Genomic DNA, 21,465 nt, shown 5'->3' with positions numbered 1-21,465 from the left:
TCCTGGTAGAGGACCTCACTTCGACCTTCGCCTCCAGCGTCTGGGAGGACTCCAAGGCCCTGGAATCCAGCTTCGAGGACGCCAAGGCCCTGGAATCCAGCTTCGAGGACGCCAAGGTCGTGAAATCCAGCTTCGAGGACTCCAAGACCCTGGAATCCAGCTTCGAGGATTCCAAGGTCGTGAAATCCAGCTTCGAGGACGCCAAGGTCGTGAAATCCAGCTTCGAGGACTCCAAGACCCTGGAATCCAGCTTCGCTAACTCCAGCGTCCAGGTTTCCTCCTCCAGGACGCCTTCCACGCCCAGGCTGGAGTAATGATACATATACACCAGCCGGTCTATACTGCTCCCCTCCCTGGCCACCACCAGTTCCTCCGCTTCAACAGACCTCTATCCCGCTTGGCTATCCCCCAACGCCAACCCTCTACAGCACCCCCCCCCCCCCCCCACGCCAGCCCTCCACAGCCCCCCACAGCCACCCACGCCAGCCCTCCACAGCCCCCCACAGCCACCCACGCCAGCCCTTCACAGCCACCCACGCCAGCCCTTCACAGCCAACAAGTCCCTCTCCACCCCGTCGCTTTTCGTGTCTCCATTATTTCTTTTTACCAACCACCACCTTGCTGACCTCGCTTGCTGACCACAATGACCTTGTACCTTGTGTGTACGACACAATGTACACACAAGCAGTTGTGTGTACATTGTGTTGAGCTATATATTTGTTTACAGTCACATCCTTTTTCCCTCTTTCTACCTCCTCCCTCTCACTGGCTCTTACCTCCTTTCTCTCTCCCTCTCACTACTTCTCGAGAGAGGTAATGAGGTATAAGAAGAAAGTTGTCCTGGTGTACACTACCGGAAGGTCTGGTGCATCAAAGTGTCGAGCTCATTACCAGGAGAAGACACCATAAGTCAGTACGACCATATAGCACTTGGAATGGATATGAGGCCTGGGACAGGACCTCCTATCCCATGGGTCTGCGATAGGATGGGCCGCCAACCACCCTGGACCGTCGGGAAGCGAACGCCGGCCTGCACGAAGCATACAAGTCGACCCTTGTACCGACCAGTCCAAGTGATTGGACAACGTGTACCTAAGAGTAATCTGGCTATTGGTGGGTGAAAGTGCTATTGGAACACGGGTGGGTGGGAGGGTGTGTGAAGGACGAGGCCCGAGAGCTGAAGCTCTCCCTATACACACATTTACTATACACCATTACAAACACCTTTAAAACTACCCTTATTTTCCGTCAACAACACTTACTTTGACAACAATGGAAAGAAACAGGCAAACAACAATTAATGTTATCTCATTTCACGAGGCCGTTAAAAAACGGCTGACCCGCCAGCAGTAGTTAGGCGTAACGAATGTAATTTTATACGGTGCAATCCCTCACCGCCATTTTCAATTTCAATTGCAATTAAAAAAAAGCTATAAATTTAAACATGGCAGGACAGGTACAGATGAAGGTACAGAGGTACAGTTAGAGGCACTGGACTTAACAACAGGAGTGATGACAGGGATTTGAAATTAATGTTTTCATTTGCAGACGAATGGCTGCGATCTATGTAAAGCCACTCCCCCCCCCCTTTCCCTGCCCCACTCACACCTCCCCCCCCCTCCCTTCCCTCTTCCCCCTGCTCTGGTTCCCTCACAGTCAGCCACTTCCCGCTTTGGGATGGTACAGGGAGGAGGAATGATGCCCAATCAATTGGGCTGGACGGTAGAGCGACGTTCTCGCTTCATGTAGGTCGGCGTTCAATCCCCGACCGTTCAAGTGGTTAGGCACGATTCCTTGCCACCGTCCCATCCCAAATCCTTATACTGATTGATTGATTGATGAAGATTAAGCCACCCAAGCGGTAGCACGGGCATGAATAGCCCGTAGGCCTTATGCTGACACCTTCCAAGTGCTAAATAGTCGTAATGGCTTGGCCCTCTTCCCTGATAATTCCCTTCCATTCTTCCACTTCCCGGTCCAATCACTTGGCCTGGACAGCAGAGCGACAGTCTCGCTTCATGCAGGTCGGCGTTCAATCCCCGACCGTCCAAGTGGTTAGACATTTCCGTTCCCACATCCCCGTCCCACCCCAAAACCCTTATCCTGACCCCAGTTTCCAATTAAGTGCTATATAGTCGCAATGACTTGGCGCTTTCCCCCGATAAAATCTTCTTCCCCCCTCACCTGTTCTCTTCACTCGGGCTCCTGGCAGTCAACAACTTGGGCTTCTTCGTGATCTTCACCAGCTCGATACTTGTTTATGGAGGATGTGAATTTTACAGCGCCTCGCCCGCCAGGCGTCCATCTTGGGAACCCTCAGTAGATGACGTCTTTAAATCTGCAAATTGCCAAACACGACAGTGACTTTTTGTGTGTGTTTATTATTCATCTTCTCGTCAATTTCTACAGCTTATAAATTAGATTGTTCTACTTAGTTCCTCGTTTTTATGGTAATTAGTTTTTACCTACTTTGTTTTTCTTACTTCCCTCGTCTACTTGGCCCGGTTGGTACATGGACAGATTCGCTTCTTGCAGGGATAGGATTCGATCCCCCGATAGTGCAAGTGATGAGCACCGTCCCATCCCTCCGTCTATACACATCGCAGCTCTTAGTCTAGCCCCATATCCTTCCCAGTGCTACTAGCTCAACGCTCTCTCTTCATACTTATCGTACCCCTAAATTATTTCTCCTTCCTCTGTTGGCCTCTCCCTACCACGCTCCTCACACGTTCTTCTAAGTAGTAGTAGTAGTAGTAGTAGGCAGCCATCAGTCTCAGGAGATTATGGAGTTGTTGACCAATCCACACACTAGAAAATGAAGGGACGACGACGTTTCGGTCCGTCCTGGACTATTCTCAAGTCGATTGTGAGAATGGTCGTCGACGCCAGGTCGACGACCGGGCCGCGGGGACGCTAAGCCCCGGAAGCACCTCAAGGTAAGGTATGGAGTTGCGCTCTGGTTATCGATCTGGAGAGTACTTAACCCTTCCTCCAGGACGTGGAAGGGGTGTCCTGGTGGAGGAGTCCTTGAAGGTGGAGTCCTCGAAGCAGGATTACCGGACCTTAGTGTTCTCCAAGGTACTTAAGGTACCATGGTCCTCTGTTATAAACTTGTATAATTGTGTGTGATGTGGGTCTTACGTCTCCATCTATCTCTATCTATGTCTGTCTCTCACCCTCTCATTATTTCTCCTTTTTTGCCCTCGGTTTCTCCCCCCCCTCACCCACTTCCCCCTCCTCTCAGAAGTGCCAAAATTTCCCTGGGGAGTTGGCCCGCTAATTAACACGGAAATGAGTCCCCACCACATGAAGGGGAGCGGAGGGAGGGAGGGGGGGGGGGGGAGAAATAGACATGTGGAGAGGAAGTGAACAAAGAGGGTCAGGAAGGGAGATGAAGAGAATGGGAGGTAAGGTACGTAGAGGTCAAAAGGAGAGATGGAGACACAGAAAGGAGAAGGGTGCTGGGAAAGAGAGTTAGAAAGTTTGTAGAGAAGCCGGAGAGAGAAAGAATGGAAGGCAAAGAAAATGAGAGATGAGAAGAGAGCGTAAAGATGCAAGAACAAAAGATGAAGGATGGGAAAGTGAAAGGAAATGATTAGGGATTGGGTGTAGAAAAGTTTGAGGCGGAAGGACAACATTGATGTGAGAGGGGAATAGGCAGGAGAGAGAGGGGAAAAAAAGAGAGAAATACCAGCAATATACGATCATAAGAAATTAGCAGAAATCAAAACTGAAGATGCTCATACAGAAATAAAGAGCTGCTCCAGTAAACGTCCCACACAATATTTCCCTGCAAGAGTAACACCACCAAGGCTCCGTAGGTCACCACACGTGTTGCGCTCATTTACATACAAAATCATAACATATAATCTGATGCAGCCGCCCCGAGTCCATCGTCGCTGGTTGGACTCCAAGAAAGGAGACGTGACCCACTACGGGGCCGCGACCACCTGTTGGTAACACGTGATGGCACTCGCCCCGAGGGATTCACTCACCAGCTTAGTGCCTGGCTCCTGTTGCCTCCTGTTGTCGCCGAGTTCACTGGCCCGAGCGGTGTTGGGGTTCACTGGTTCCATGGATCATCCGTTTCTGTACTCTAGGATGATGTCTACAGAGGGTTCATTTACTTTCCTGGGTGCACTGGTTCTCCAGTCACTTTCCTCTTTCCGCTCGTGGGTTCGTAGCTCACTTGCTGCTGCTGGGTTCACAGACTCCTGCCGTTGTTGGGCTCATCGATTCCTGCTGCTGCTGCTGCTGCTGCTACATCCCGAGAGGGAGAGAAATGGTTTGGCACATTTCCGTTCACCTAGCGGTAAGTAGGTACTCAGGAGTTAACCTTTAAAGAAGTGACCTGGATCAATATCCTAAATTTTCAGTATTTTAAAAGTTCCGATAAGATTAGCACTGGCATGACTGACTTGCAGTACTCGCCTAGCTGTGCTTGCCGGGGTTGAGCTTCGGCTCTTTTGTCCCGCCTCTCAACTGGGATATAGGTTCCTGAGCCTATTGGGCTCTATCATATCTACATTTAAAACTGCATGGAATTTATCTCCACCACATACCTGCACACACTCACACAGCACCACTCCTGTGCCAGGTAAGTCCACTACGGGCTCACCATAGCCCGTGCTACTTGGAACTTGTTCCGAGTAGCTGAAACTATAACAACAACAACAACAACACATACCTGTCAAATGCATTCCATTTTGTTAACTACCCGGACACTGAAAAAAATCTTTCTAGTGTCTCTGTGGACCATCTAAGTATGAAGTTTTCACCTGTGTCCCTTTGTTCGTGTTCCACCCATGCTAAATAGGTTTGTCTTTGTCCACCCTTTCAATTCTTCTAAGAATTTTGAAGGTGGTGATCATGTCTCCCCTAATCCTTTTTGTCTTCCAGGAACGTGAGGTTTTATTCCCGTAGCTTTTCTCGTTACTCATACCTCTCAGCTCTGGGACTAGTGGTGGTATACCTCTGAATCTACTTAAACTTTGTCTTCTGTTTAGCTAGTTAATTGTCAGGGGAAAGCACCAAGCCATTACAACTTTATAGCACTGGGAAGGGGTCAGGATAAAGATTTGGGATGGGACAAGGGGAAGGAATGGTGCCCAACCACCTAGATGGTTTCTTTTTAGCTATATATGGACTTATGGCTGGAGTTGCATACTCCACGATTGGTCTGACATGTGATGTACAAGGTTCTGAATGATTCCTTACAGAAGTTTATAAAGGCAGTTCTTATGTTGGCCAATCTAGCATACACCGCTGATGATATCCTTTTGATGTGGGCTTCTGAGACATTCAATGTGATATCAACCCTTAGATTTTTCTCTCTACTTGATGTTTGAAGGATTTCACCTGCCAGATTAGTACCTTGTGTTTGGCCTCCTGCTCCCTTCGTCTAATTTCATTACTAGTTGAACTTCAGCAGCTATTTTCTAGACCATTCCTCCAGCTTGTTCAGGTGAGTGAGTGAGTGAGTGTTTTCAGAGTTTCGTGTGTGTGTGTGGGGGGGGGGGGGGGGGGGGGGAGTGGAGTGGACTCTTGCAGCCATGCAAATATTTACTACTTGTCTGCAGAATCGAGCTTTTTAGCTCTTGGATCCTGCCTCTCTAATCAATCTATTTTTCCTCTATCATGTCTACTACATATATTTCTCTTAAGCATGCATGCATGCACACACACACACACACACACATCCCCAGGAAGCAGCTTGTAGCAGCTTTCTAACTCACAGATTCCTATTTACTGCTAGGTGAACAGAGGCACCAGAGTGAAAGAAACCCTATCCATTTCTTTCTGCCTCTGCCGGGAATCGAACCTGGGCCTTTAGGACTACAATCCCAGAGCGCTGTCCAATCAGCCGCAAGGCGACTGTAGGAGCCTGCATGGGGAGCATGAAAGCCTGCAGCCCACCTGCCATCTTGTCTTCTACCTATTCCACTTCCAGGAACACTGTTAGAACCAAGACTCTACAGGATAGGTGCGGGACCGGACGTCCACTGCCTGGGGCTCGTGTGGCCTAAGCTCTGCTTCAGGAGGCTGGGGTCGTTCTTGCCCTTGCTGGAGTCTCCAAAACTCCGGGTTTGGAGTCCCTGTGCCTTCTTTTACCAACTTCGAGGTAAACTCTGGAGCTAGAGCCCCTGGGGCAGTTCGATGTTGCCTTCAACCTCGTTCTGAGAGTTCCGGCGATGGTGCTGGAACCAGTCGTATTGGCGTTTGCCTTTCCATTGGAGACTTTCGGCGCCATGGAGAGGGGAGACCTGCTGCATGGGTAACAGCTTCTCCCCCGTATCAATCTACCCTGGCTTTGCGCCCTGGAGAGGCCACTCCAGAACGACAACCAGAGCACAACTCCATAGTCTCCTGAGACTGATGCATGCCTACTAGTAAAAAGCACAATGTGCTCACAACAATGAAAAGAAACTCAATGATGAATAAAACTTTAATTGTAGATAGAGCACTTACGGGCAAATTGTTACTTACGGGCAAATTGTTATGTATAATTATAGTATACTTTCATCTGCATTTGTGCTATATCAGCAATATACCTACTTTCCTGAATTTACCTGAGGGCCACCATCTCCAGTGGTGGGGACAGGAAGCTGGCAGCTTGTTGAAGATCTCCCCCCACCATTGTTCCTGAGGATTTTTTTTCCAGCTGCATTTTGAGTGATCTTATCCACACCTTGTTTGCTTAACATTTCTGAACCACTTAACTTCCATCTCTGCCTCAATACAAATAGTGTAGGTGCCAAATCATCAACTCCTGTTTGAAACAAACTTTTATTACAAATTATTAAGAATAATAATGTTGAGAGAGCAACACAATAATAACATAGTAACAAATGTCACAATCACAGACTTTTTTTTTTACTTTATTTTATGCGAGCATAAATAAAGCAGCAGCAAGTTAACTAATAAAAATGGAAAAAATGTTTGTACTATTTTGATTTTGACATTTTGTGGCAATGTGGGACTGAGGGAACTAACTCCAGCCCACTAGAATATTAATCTAGCTGATGCACACAGTCAGAAAAATAATTAATTGATCTGTACAGTATTTAGAAATTCAGATCAATGCTAAAGAACCGAGACCTAAGCCAACCTCTAACAAATTGAATGTATACATTAAAAAAAAAAAAAAAATTTGAATTACAATTCACAATTTCGGTGACAGAAAATAAAAGCAGAGTTTGTGATGTCCAGACTTTAAATTTACATTTCATAATACAGTTCAGTACTTTAGTAATCAAGGACTTAATTATCAAAAGAAAACACCAAACCCAGAAGACTATATAGTACCATATGCCGCAAAATATTCAAAAGTTCTTAAAATTAATCCGGGTGCCAACACGAAAGAAGAGAGAGAGAGATGCCAAGCAATGTCAAACGAATCAGATTCATCAAAGATTTTATCAAGAGGACATCTGACTCGAATGAGCACTGGGGAAGCAAAATTTATGATCCTGAAAGCAGGACATTCTACAAAAAGGTGCACAACTGTTAGCAGAACAAAGTAGCTCCGCGACTGTGCCGGGTAAGTCCACTACGGGCTCTCCATAGCTCGTGCTACTTGGAATTTTTGTTCCGAGTAGCTGAATCTCAAACAACAAAGCAGCTCTGGAAGTAAGGTGCACATATCTGCTTCATTAAGTGCCCACAACATAAATCATGTGAAGCCAATAAGAGTAACCTAGCGCAAGACATTTCCCCACTTATTGTTATGGTGGAAAGAGTAAAGTCACAGTATTGTTGCACAATACATCATATTATAGTACTCTAGCACAATAGAAATGCTCTGCAAACTTTTGAAACTGTATTGTAGTTAGTATATACCAAGATATACTCTCAAAAACAGCTCAATCTCTCCTCTCCTCTCTTCTGTCTTTTATGATAAATCTACTTAATATTTCACATCTAATAATGTGTTAAATAACAGTAAATCCCTCGTACATTTTTTTTTTACATCATGGCACCTACAAAGCATTCAGCACTTATTTCAGATTCCAGTATTATATACTGTGTGGGAGAGTGAAAAGTAGTAGGCTTATTTAGTAAAAATGTTCGGGTACTGTAGCTGTTTTGACAAGTTAACACTGAAAAGGAAATTGAATTTTGGAGGTCTCTGAAATGCAACCTAAATTTAACAAATAATTAACCTGGCACTGTTCAAGCCTTTTCAGCAATTCTTCCCTGGCAAGTTTTGAATTTCAAGAAAAAATCACACTGATTTATATCTTACAATATTTCTTAAATTGAATTAAATTAATATACTGTATTCAGGAACCAAAAATACAAATTAAAGTAACTAATACTGAAAGTATAGCCTCAGTTTAATAAATTAATTCTTTCCCAAAGCACACACTTACACGTGTGTGCCACAAGTGGGGCCAGACATGGGGCCCAACCACTTGGGCTAAGCAATCGAGCAACTGTCTCGCTTTGTGCAGGTCGGCATTCAATCCCCGACCGTCCCAGTGGTTGGGCACAATTCCTTCCCTCCCCCCGCCCCCAACCCAAATTCTTATCCTGACCCCCTTTCTAAGGGCTATATAGTAGTAATGGCTTGGCACTTTCTCCTAATAGTTCCTTTCCCTTACCACTATCATTAACATCTGCACCTGTCTACCCTAAGTACCTACTCCTTTCACTGGTAAGCACCTGCTCACCCTAGGCACCTCCTGCTTAATCCAGTGGGGATGTGCTGTGCAAAACCTACATTAAATATCACAACCTTACTGTTCATGATAATCTTGTAAACACTCCTTGCTCATCCTATATCCATGAAGATGACGGTTAAGTCATGATTGACAGGCTCCTGTAATGTCATTAGTTTTGTAAGTGGGTTTGTGACTTTAATTTAGTTTAATATACATTAATGTGTAAATTTTATCAAACTGTATTGTGCATAAATATTATAAGTGCACTAACTTTTTGTTAAACGTTAATGTGATGGAATAATTTATTGTATGCTCATAGTTGAATCCCAACTGAACGGTTCCAGGTTTGACTCCCGCAGCCGGATGGACATTTAGGAAGCGTTTCCTTTTACCTGATGCCACTGTTCACCTAGAAGTAAATAGATACCAGGATAGTTAGGCAACTGTTGTGGGATGCATCTTGGAGGTCAGTCTTAGTAGCCTTGGGGGGAACTCGATAAGCCTAAAGGGGCTTCCTGTCCCTAACTCTGGAAAACCCATATTTAATATTACTTCTGTCATGTGAAAACGTATGACTTACAACATCTGTATTTTATGCACTAACCTAATTTTAGATACACAGTCAATTATTAATATAATTCTGAATTGAATTCATTTCACTCCATCTAAATGTTAGTCAACAATACACCTCCATATTGTTCAGTTTTCTAGATACTGTACTGTCAACTTTTAATCTATGCGATTTCTCTCCTTAAAAAAAAAAAAAATTATATAGAGCAAAACTCAACTAACCTTTATTTATAATTTGACAAATTACCTCTATTGGCATGTCAAGGGAAGGGAACTATCAAGGGAAAGCGTCAAGCTATTACGATTATATAGCACATGGAAGGGGTCAGGATAAGGATTTGGGAGGGGATGGGAGTTGGGGGAAGGAATGGTGCCCAACCACTTGGACGGTCGGGGATTGAACGCCGACCTGCATGACGCGAGACTGTCACTCTTCTGTCCAGCCCAAGTTTTCTAACATGTCCGTTAACACATGTCATTGCACATGTTTGGTAATGTTATTGTTTAATTTCTCTATGTAAACAAAAATCCATCTTTGTCTACTTTTAGAAACAGCCATGTAATTAGCCCATGTTGTAGCCACACAACATTTCAAGTCTTAACCTGCAGGCTCCTCTGCTACAAGATCCTCAACAAAAAACTAACATTAAATTAGCTAGATTAGCACTTTATGAGCACCACAATGAGTGGTCAGCTCCTCTAACACATATTCCCTTCAAAAGCCTAAAGGTTGCCAAATAAGCAGAAAAATGATGTGCCTATAAATGCCAACTAACAAAAAGACCAATGTAGAAGTTCCCTAAATATTTAAAGTCGGCCACTGATAACCTCATCGTCATCAAATCCTAAGGATACAGCAGACAAAACATCTGAAGACTAATTCAGATCTCTTACATTCAATAAAATTATGACTAGTACTAAAACACCAAAGACAAACATGAACGAACTCCTATCATGCTCAGCAATTGTTACTAACATCTCTACAAATAGTGTAAGACACATGCTGTAACACTGACCACAGAAAAGGATGATCACTTCCATATCAAAGAACACAAGATGTCAACCAACTATTTAAACACTACACGGAAACCTAGGGTATGGTCAACATTGATTTTTGCGCTTAAGCTCCTTTAATGTACAGTTCAGTACTCAAGGAGAAAGTTATTAACATAGCAAATCACACAAATTTTTTTAAACAAAATGTTACACCACTTCAAACTGACACTCTTCAGTAATCTAACCAATACCATTACAGTATATTGAAGAAATTTACAAGGTGAAAATTCTTAATATTACATCATAAACACTGACCTACACAGCTTTTATATAAGTGCATAGAAATATAAACAACAGCTCTTGAAGTGCATAGACATATAAAAACCAGCTAAGATAAAAGTGCATTTAAATATAAACAAACTATAGTGACACATTTAAATCTAGTTTCGGCATGGAACATAATTCTTCCACACATAACCAACTCTTTGTGCAAAGATCTATTAGAGTAATCTGCAAATATGTTGACATATTATTTTTCTAAGTACAGTATAGTACTATACCACTACTTCAGAAAACTATTAACTACATGAAAAGAAAGTATTTATCAAAACCACATGAAAATAATTTACCTTTGTCCAACATACAATACAATTTTGAGAATTGCCTAACTTGATAAATACAACCTTTCCTTTTATACTCAAAAACAAAATTGAATATATGACAAGACAAACTTAACAATCAGTTTAGAGTAATCCGCCGTTTGAAACAACTTTGAATAGGAATGTAGCAGAGGTATTAACATTAACTGTTCATTCATAAGCAGGCGATGAGTCACAATAACGTGGCTGAACAATGTTGACCAGACCACACACTAGAAGGAGAAGGGACGACGACGTTTCGGCCCGCCCTGGACCATTCTCAAGTCAATTTGTCGTCGTCCCTTCTCCTTCTAGTGTGGTCTTCATTCATAAGTTTCCCCAATATCTTTAAAAGATAAAGCAGAATTTGGATTCTGGGGGATATTTCACCAGTGTTGCACACCATTAGTCATTTCTCAACAGCACTTCAATTTGGCCCCCTACTTTCCTTGCATTTGTATGTACAGTACTGTAGCTACAATTTTTTTTATTGCTTCTTGAATAAGAAATGACCTGCTCTTTTGATGTTTTAAGTTTGAATTTTCTATTAGAAAACATTGTCCAAGTATTGCAATAGCAGGTTATTGGTGATGATCTAAGGAACAACAAAATTTTAATATATCAGTTAAAAACAAATGACTTGTCTTACTTAACGACAAATGAACAGTATTACGCAGTTTTTTTTTGTTCAGTAGGGAGGAGGATTTGGGGGGAGGGGATGGGAGGTTTAATTTCTCTACTTTTGTTATAAAGTACTGTATTTCTAAGACTAAATGTGCATTTTGCCATATATAATGAAAAAGATGAAAAACATTGTGGATATTTGTTGTACTATATTTACTGTATGTAATATACAGTTTATATAATATGGTGAGTGTTTGCGTGTATTTACTATTTGTGCCTGCAGAATCGAGCAATTAGTTCTTGGACCAGTCCTTCTAACCCATTTATTTTCCTCTATTATATCTATTACATATATATTTTTTTTTCTCTCTCTCACTCACACACACACACACACACACTCTGAGTGGTTGACAAATGGAATGCATTAGGAAGTGAGGTGGTGGAGGCTGACTCCATACACAGTTTCAAGTGTAGATATGATAGAGCCCAATAGGCTCAGGAATCTGTACACCTGTTGATTGACGGTTGAGAGGTGGGACCAAAGAGCCAGAGCTCAACCCCCGCAAGCACAACTAGGTGAGTACAGCCTTCAGGAACCTGTGTAAGGAATCATTCAGAATCTGGTATACTACATATGTAAGGCCAATCCTGGAGTATGCGGCCCCAGCATGGAGCCTGTACCTTGTCAAGCACAAGACGAAGCTGGAAAAAGTTCAGAGGTATGCCACTAGACTAGTCCCAGAACTAAGAGGCTTGAGTTATGAGAAAAGGGTACGGGAAATGCACCTTACGACACTGGAAGACAGAAGAGTAAGGGGAGACATGATCACTACCTACAAAATCCTCAGGGGAATTGACAGGGTAGACAAGGAGAAAGTATTCAACACTGATGGTATGCAAACAAGGGGGCACAGGTGGAAACTGAGCACCCAAATGAGCCACAGGGACGTTAGAAAAGAACTTTTCAGTGTCAGAGTAGTTAACAGGTGGAATGCATTAGGCAGTGATGTGGTGGAGGCTGACTCCATACACAGTTTTAAATGTAGATATGATAGAGCCCAGTAGGCTCAGGAATCTGTACACCCGTTGATTGACAGTTGAGAGGCGGGACCAAAGAGCCAAAGCTCAACCCCAGCAAGCACAAATATTTGAGTACAAATAGGTGAGTACACACACACACACACACACACTCACCCTCACATGGGGCCGGTGGCTGAGTGGAGAGCACGCTGGACGCGTGTTCCTGTGGTCCCGGGTTCGATTCCAGGCGCTGGCGAGAAACAATGGGCAGAGTTTCTTTCACCCTGATGCCCCTGTTACCTAGCAGTAAATAGGTACCTGGGAGTAAGCTGTCACTGCTGCTTACTGGGGTGTGTGTGGTGTGGAGAAAAAAAAATTGTAGTTAGTAACAGTTGATTGACGGGCCGAAAGAGCATAGCTCAACCCCCGTAAGCACAACTAGGTGAATACACACACACACACACACAAAAGGGTCTCTCTTTTACAACACCCTTAGGAAGCAACCTGTAGCAGCTGCCTAACTCCCAGGTACCTATTTACTGCTAAGTGAACAGGTGCATCAGGGTGAAAGAGAGGCTGCCCAATTGTTTCCGCTGCTGCCAGGAATCGAGCCCAGGCTATTAGGACTACAACTCCTAACTGCTATCCACTTAGCCCCGAGGCCCCCATCTGTATTTACTATTTGTGTCTGCAGAATCGAGCCATTAGCTCTTGGACCCAGCCTTTCCAACCAATTTATTTGTGTGTGTATATGTATGTAATGTATATTACATAAACTATATATATATTTATTTTGTATGAGCTCACTTATCAGAACCCCGCTGATCTGAGTACTGTATTAGGGTTATTTGGGGATTATCGATGGCGGATAAATTTTTGGCAAAATTCGTCATATCCAAAAAGCAATTCGGATAACTGGAGATTTTGCCGAATACTACATAGACAGACATTAGGCCATAACACAATACGGTAATCCTGTAAAGCAGTGGCTCGAGGCACAGCACCGACCCCAGTGTTAGGGTCAGTGGTTTCAGGGTACGGGGAAGAAAAAAGATAATGTCTGGGGAGGATGAGGGGCATGTTTCCTTAATGACGATTTACACATGATTACATTTTTCCCTTCGCAGATTTCACTGCCTCTTATGTAGCAGGTAGTCAAAAACAGTCACAACAAGTCAGGCATTCACAGTCACAACCAGTCACAGGCACAATCACAACCAATCTTAGTCCCCGTGGTGCAGTGGTAGCACACTTGTGTTTCTCAAGCTATTTGGTCAATGTTCATATCCTGGCCAGGGAGGATTGACTATACAGCAATCCCTGACCATAGGCATTCCATCACAACCAGTTATAAATTCACAGTCACAACCAGTCACAGTATACAATATAGTGTAACGTTAGTCACCCGAGAAACTCAGCCTCCCGGGTTACTAGTTGGTAGGAAGAGCCCGTACCAAATTAATCCTGTCTAGACGCGACTGGAGGGGTGGGGAATAGGCAGCTGCGAGGGACTGCTATGGGAATGAGGGTAGGGAGGAAGCAGTAAGTATGCATATGTATGCTTTCTGCTTCATCCCTACCTTATATATATATATATATTCCTGCTTCCTTCCTCCTTACATATGTATGTATGTATGTACGTACATACATACATATGTACGAATTATTATACACAGTAGCACCTCCCTGAAACATAACCCTCTAAACAATAGACCAAGTAGGCCCACTTTAGACAAAAAAAAAAAAAAAAAAAAAAAGTTCCAATTCCCTGTATAATCTGGATCATTAGGCAACAATTTCCTGCAGATCATAATTTTTTATAAATGTATTAGTTTATATATATATATATATATATTTTTTTTTTCATTATAGAGTAGAGACGAGAGTCCTGGTCAGTGGCAGAGCCAGAATTATTATCCTGAAAATGGGTATGAAACCTCATTTCCTTAATTATTGATTACAACAAGTTTCCAAGATATTTCAGAGAAAATCTTGTGTCACAAAGTCGATGGGTCGGGTTCATTTAGTGTCATGGTCCTAGTTTTTAAAAATTAAGCTTTAAGTGGCTGGATCCCAAGAAAATCTGGCAATGGAGAAATTTCTTAACGGATAGGATCTCATGGTGGCAGTTCAGCACATGATGGGATTAAATTGATACTTTGCTCAATTAAATTTACCCATAAAGTGAAGGGGGGGGGGGGGGGGGGGGGAATAAGGACATTAATACTAATGCCTTTAATAAGGCTCTGATCATGTTTTTGAAAAATAGTTTATGCCTTTGGAAAGCCATTGAGCATACTGTATTTAAAACAAATCCAGAAATCTTGATTTCAAAAGTCTGAATTGGGTCCATGTGGATATTATCTGGATTTTGGAGACGTGCTTAAATATATACTATACACTGGTATACACACTTTTCAAATCTCCATATTATATTGGGTTTTTTCCATTTTTTATATATGTACTGTATACAAGTTATTAAATTCTTGTAAAGCCACTAGCGCGCACAGCGTTTTGGGCAGGTCCTTAATTTAACCCTAGTTTTCACAGGAATACGACCCGCGGAATCGTTTAACAACCAGGTACCCATTTACTGCTGGATGAACAGAGGCTACAGTTAAGGATTGGCACCCAGTCAATCCTCCCCAGAAAGGATACGAAGCCAGGCCAAAGCACTTGCGAAGTGCCGGGCGAGTGCTTTACCACTGCGCCATGGAGACCACAGTGACTTTATGAAAGGGTTTTAATTTTCCCAATGTATTATCATAAATACAAGAGATAATCATACTCACCAAGAAATTTAATATAATTTATAAAAAAAAAAAAATTCCTATTATTAATTGGTTTTAATTTGTTTGCATTTATTAATAAAAAATTATCTTTTCATATTTACTATTAATTATAACAGCACTCATAATGGAGACCAGGTCTTAAATACGTAGTTAGGTCTAACACACTGGGCATTGTTTTCCTCTATCACCGCTAAACAGCTGTGGCTAACATGCCCAAATTCCTATTTTGAAGGACAAATGTTCAAATGAACTTCTCTGGAAATTTACCTGGAGCATGCCTGGAGAGGGTTCCGGGAGTTCTTCTACTCCCCAAGCCCGGCCTGAAGCCAAGCTCGACTTGTGATATCTTGGTCCAACAGGCTGTTGCTTGGAGCAGCATGCAGGCCCACATATCAACTACAGACTGGTTTGTCTGGCACTTCTTGCAAGAACCTGTCCAAGTGCCTCTTGAATACATCCACCTTCATTCCAGCAATATTTCTAATGCTTGCTGGTAGGGTGTTGAACAGCCGTGGACCCCTGATGTTAAGACAGTGCTCTCCGATTGTGCCTATGGCACCTCTACTTCTCACTGGTTCTATTCTGCATTTCCTTCCATATCTTTCCAGTATGTCGTTATTCTACTATGCAAATTTGGAATCTGGCCTTCAAGTATCTTCCACGTAAATCCAGTATTAGATACCTTTCTCATCTCCTTTCCAAAGAGTACATTTTGAGAGTTTTGAGACAGTCCCAATAATTCAGATGTGTTATAGTTCCAATGTGTGCCATACATGCTCTCTGTATTCCCTCTAATTCAGAGATCTCTTCTGCTCTGAAAGGGAAAGCGAGTACTGAGCAATACTCAAGATGGAACAGCACCAGTGATTTAAATAGTGTTAGTTCTGCTGTGGGGTTCCTGGATTTGTAAGTTCTCATAATCCATCTATCATTTTCCTGGGTGCCACTATGTTCACTAAATGTCAGGTCATCAGACATCAAAATTTCCCAGGTCTTTTACATGTTGCTTTCCTTCTATGAGTAGGTCTGATTGTATCCTGTACCCTACGTTTCATTTAAGCTCCTCGTTTCCACCACACTTTGGTGAAAGGTTCCACTGTACCTGGAACTTATCACCGTTAAACATGTCATTTTTAGTTGCTCAATCAACGACTTTATTTATATCTGCCTGTAGTTTTTCAGTGTCTTCTACAGTGGCAATTTTCATGCCGATTTTTGTATCATCTGCAAAGGATGACGAACCAGTGACTAGTATTTTTGTCTACGTCCGAGATAAGAGAGAAATAACAGTGGTGCAAGGACTGTGCCCTGGGGTACAGAGCTTTTCACTGCACTTGGGCTTGATCTTTCTTGGCTGACCGTCACACTCTGAATTCTCTTGACACAATTTAAGCTATCTTTTTCTATGCATTTGGCAAAACTCGCATATCACAATGTGGGTATTTGTGTTCAAATGTTGAACACTTTCAACATTTGAATATAGCTACGTACTGCAGTGAAAGTGTCATATTACCTTAAGTTATAAATTAAGCCTCGAAACATAACACCATCACGTTGGAAATAGGTAAGGACGAAATGTAAAGAACTAATCTTTTCCCATGCATATTGCAGCCCATCCTCCTGTTTAGGTAGTATTTATGGTAACAATATGGACCATGGTACATATATAGATTAAATGAACAGCTGGAAAGTAGAATTTGGTACAATTGAATTTGGATTAACCGGGGAAAGGTTTGGTATTTATGTTACTAATAAATCCTAATATAACCTAACCATCCTAGGCCTAATACACACTATCTGAAGCCCAATACTTATTGGCTTAGGTACTTAAGCTCAGATTTTAGCTCTATTTCTTTTAGATTCTTATAAAGTGAATAGTAGCAAATTCTACGAAGTGTCCATTACGTCAATATATGTACGCTGAACAAATCCACGAGGGCTGTGACGAGGATTCGAACCTGCGTCCGAGAGCATCCCAGACACTGCCTTAATAGACTGAGCTACGACTCAGTCGATTAAGGCTCAATCAAATGATTGTTCATTTGAAGCATCACACAATTGTGATTTCTGTGTGTATGTACGCTGGTCAACATAGTTACAAAAGTACTATCTAAACAGGAGGATGGGTTGGTGTATGGTGTCAACTATTTTTGTGATACGAGAAAGACGAAACATCTACTGTACCTGTTTCTATCTTGAAATTCTGAGCCACAATAGTTATGCCTGGTACATAGTTTAAATTATACATACCGATATGATTTAAAAGTCAACTTTAAGACAATTGATAATCGTTTTCATTACTAAGCGAATTAAAAAATTTAATTATTGCTGAAATACTTTTCAAAGAATATGGTAAATTGCATAGGACAGAAAAAGAAAATATTACAGAACGTTAAAATAAACATCATCAAGGTACAGTGTGGTGTAACGCACCAAAAGCCACTTTGAGACTTGGAGGTAAAACATGTTCGAGAACTAAATACTAGAAAAAGCTTTCGCACTTGCCTCCATTACTGGTAGTGCAGTATCTGCATATACAATCAATATTAAAATAATATATTTTTAATAAAATCAACTAAGTTTTAAGGGTTTCATATATATACATTCATTATATACTTTATATACATATATTTCTTTAAATACCAGTTTAAAAATCATCACCCCAGCCATCATCCCAAGTATCCTTCACTTGACTAGTACTTGCCTGACCATTATTACTTGACCGAGACATTGGCAAGATTACTGAGGAAGGCAGTGAAATCTCTGGGTTTGTAGTATTATTACTATTCAATAACGAATGATCATTTGCAGACATTAGCAAGGACTTCATTTCTGGGTGTGCATGAGAAGTCTTGCATGGTGAATTACTGTTCGTGCTTAATGGAGATGCATCAAATAAATTAATCTGCTCTCCCCATTCACCTTCTTCCACCCAACCATCACCAGCCACACTTGTATCTAGCCCCGCTAATGTCTCGGAAACAGATGGCAGACGAACTTTTTGAATTCCCTTCACCTTGCAGTTAGCTTCTATTAACAAGGTCTCCAGGTCAAATTTCTTTGTGTCAAACTTAGGTGCAAGATCTGCAAAAAAGTCTAATTCAGCATCATGCTTTTTATTAACTTTAATAGCTAACACATCAAATTCCTCCCCAAGATTTTGAGTTCTCTTTGGTTGTACATTATGTGAGATTTCTTTATTCTTTAAACTGTCGAGTTTCATTCCTGAGCTTGGTTTCCCAGGAGCTGAGCATGTGCCTACATTAATGGTCTTCTTAATATCACTTACCGAAGATGCACTTTCCAAGTGTGAATTCATTTCCACCTTATTTGCATTTGTAAAATCCAGAACAGATGTTGTACTCCCCTCAGTCACTAAATCCATTCTGTTCCTTTTCATCAATTCATCTTTATCTTGATTGATAGAAAGCAAGACACTAGAGAAGTCCTCCACTAGAGCATCCTGCATCTCCTCCCAGTCAGATGACCAAGCATCTGCATCGCTACTTGCTGGTCCTGGAGGTCCCATGGCCATGCTGGCAAGGTTACCACTGTCTTCACCTCCATCTGGTGAACTTCTCTCTGGAATCTGTGTCAGAACTATGCTGTCAATAGAGAGGTTGTCCAAAGAGTTAGCATCTGATTTGACTTCAGTACCAACTGGTTCTGGCGGCAAAGATATGGACCGTGGTGGTGGGAGGGGAGGCTCTGTTAAAAAATATCAGCAAATTAATTTGCATAATATGTAGCTATCAAAAGTACTTAAATAAAAACATCTAAGAAGCTTAAGATAAAATACATGAATGAAATAATTTATATCAATACTAGTAACTTGCCATCAGAATGAGATGAAATGGGTGAAGCGAGGCAAGTTTTATTAACTTGGCTGCTGCTGCTGCTACTCCTAGCTTCTGTCGAAATTATTTGAGGAGATGACACACTTTTACTCGATGGTAAGCTTGCTGCTGCCTGCAAAAATATTTGTATTTTTACATTTAAAATTGTGGCATCTCAGATTTTAACAAATTGGGTTCTACATTCCTTTGATCATGTACAGTGCATATTTTGTATATTTGTTTTCTAATAAAATGAACTTTTACTCATAAATGCTTTTACTCAAAATTACTCATTAAAGGTAAGACAATAAAAAAAGCTAATAAATGACTGTTTATAAGAGTCAAGCAAGAATGGTAAATGGTAAAATTTACTGATTTTTGCTCCCAGAACTCAAGTTTCATAATGCCCTCTCTTACACCCACATACAGCAATTTCTATATTTACTTGTTCCACAGGATGAGGATGTATGACGTGTTTCATAGTAAAAGGTAGAAAGTATTATTTATTGTAGTTCGGAAGGGTCTTTGAACCTCAGTGTAATGATTCCAGAGACATCAAATGTTAAATCAGCTCAAAATTCAGATACTAACCTTTGGCTTTGCAGTTGTGAAGAGATTCTGTCGATTTTCTCCAATGACTGTGTTGGCCCCAAGAATAGGCACAAGTTCAGCAAGGGCATGCAGTGTTGCCATCACCAGACTGTCACTCGAGTCACGAATACCAAGCAACAATTCTGGCAGCTGTGTTTATGGCACAAAGTTACATTACAATGCCCTCCAAATTGTTTTTTAATGTTAACCAAATGAATGTCATTTTCTTAGTTAATCTCATTTCAGTACAGCTTTTTTCCCACAGTGCAGTAAGCTAGAAACCTAAAGACTACAAGGTTAAGCGTGCCCATGACAATTTAATGACATGGCATCTGCATAGCACAGACTGTTAAACCAATTAGCCTCTTACTAACTGGGAGTCCAGAGCAGTCTAACTTTATTGCAATGCTCCTGCTAGTAATCTCCTTAATATTTTCTATAGGCAAGAAATATTTTCATATCAAGGTAAAGGCAAAAATCAGAAAAATGATGAAAAAAAACTGCAACAGGGACAGAGAACATTTAGGAGATTTGGAAAATTAAGATAGTCCTTGAAAAACTTACAAAATTAATGAGGTATTAACCTCTTGTACAACTCACCACATCCCTGGCAAGAACATCCTTTGGAATTAACAAAACATAGTGAGGCAGGTACATCAGCAGGATGCTTCGAACAGTTGCATCGTGTACACCGAAGAGGCGGATCAGCTGTGGTACTATGTCCCGCTGGAATACCGCATCACTGAACAACCCATTCTCTGCCCCATTACCTGCATAATACTGTAGTAAGTGTATGTTGTATACAGAAAACATCTTCAATAATTTTACAACTGCATCATCATAGGAAAAGTATGCAATGTATAACTAATTTCCATTTCGCACTTATATGTCACCATATATGAGCCCCATATTTTTTAGTGCCGTGATGTTCCACATATTTAACTATACAAATTCAACAAATGACACTTGAATATTATAGCAAAAAACAAAGAAGAAATGAATGAAAGATATTGAAATAACTGTGAAAAATTGTATTTGCGACAACTGCTGCCCCACAGGGTGGAGGGGACGAGCTTGTCTGGGTGTCTACTCACTCTGCGCCCATAATTTCTCACCCACTCAGCTCCACCATAGCTAAAGTATGTCACATACAATATTTTGTTTTAGTTTCCAATGATCAGAGACTGCATTTTAACAATACAGTACAAGAAAAATCATTTTTTGCCAGTGCATCACGGGAGTGTCATATTATAATGCATCAAAGTTGAGTGACTAAGCAATCTTTTTTTCTACATTTAAGCAGATTAACAGCTGACACCACCAAAACACACTCCTTAACACTAGAGGATATATGATCTCAGTCATATACGACAGAGGTCGCATATAAAAGTAAGCTGTGTTATTTACAATTTTCCAATCTCACTTTATTAAAATTGAGATAGCATATATTTGCAAGACTGAAGTTAAAATTAAGTTTTGGGTATTTTTTCATACTCTATTAAAGAGAAAATAGTGTAAATGAGGTTGATTATATGTAAAGAATGAAAAGAAAGAAAAGTGTTAGCCGTATGTGGTAAGCAAGAGGTGGTAGCAGGCTGCCGTGCCACCGATGGCCCCCCACACTTATCCCCGCAGAAGAAACGTGCCTTAACACATTTCACCTGCAATTTTCCGTTACTTCCATCTGACAATCAAAAATCTTATTTTCAGTTTTTCCTCTTTATTTAAAATAAAA

The 21,465-nt window shown here is 41.5% G+C and overlaps 1 protein-coding gene across 1 annotated transcript in view; it reads right to left on the bottom strand.

The window, feature by feature from the left end:
• Positions 1-6,770: 6,770 nt before the first annotated feature.
• Positions 6,771-21,465, bottom strand: part of LOC123744873 (protein-associating with the carboxyl-terminal domain of ezrin) — a 29,861-nt gene continuing 15,166 nt past the window's right edge. Inside the window, exons 8-11 of the mRNA XM_045725077.2 lie at positions 20,331-20,500; positions 19,731-19,880; positions 19,140-19,272; positions 6,771-19,011 (exon numbers count right to left, since the gene is read on the bottom strand). Coding sequence (XP_045581033.1) covers positions 17,951-19,011; positions 19,140-19,272; positions 19,731-19,880; positions 20,331-20,500 — 1,514 coding nt within the window. The 3' untranslated portion in view covers positions 6,771-17,950. The remainder of the gene's footprint in view (positions 19,012-19,139; positions 19,273-19,730; positions 19,881-20,330; positions 20,501-21,465) is intronic.

This window comes from Procambarus clarkii, chromosome 70, assembly GCF_040958095.1.
Source record: "Procambarus clarkii isolate CNS0578487 chromosome 70, FALCON_Pclarkii_2.0, whole genome shotgun sequence".
In the NCBI taxonomy this organism is placed as follows: Eukaryota; Metazoa; Arthropoda; class Malacostraca; order Decapoda; family Cambaridae; genus Procambarus; species Procambarus clarkii.
The sequence above is the reverse complement of the archived record's forward strand: the minus strand, read 5'-3'. Positions and strand labels throughout refer to the sequence as shown.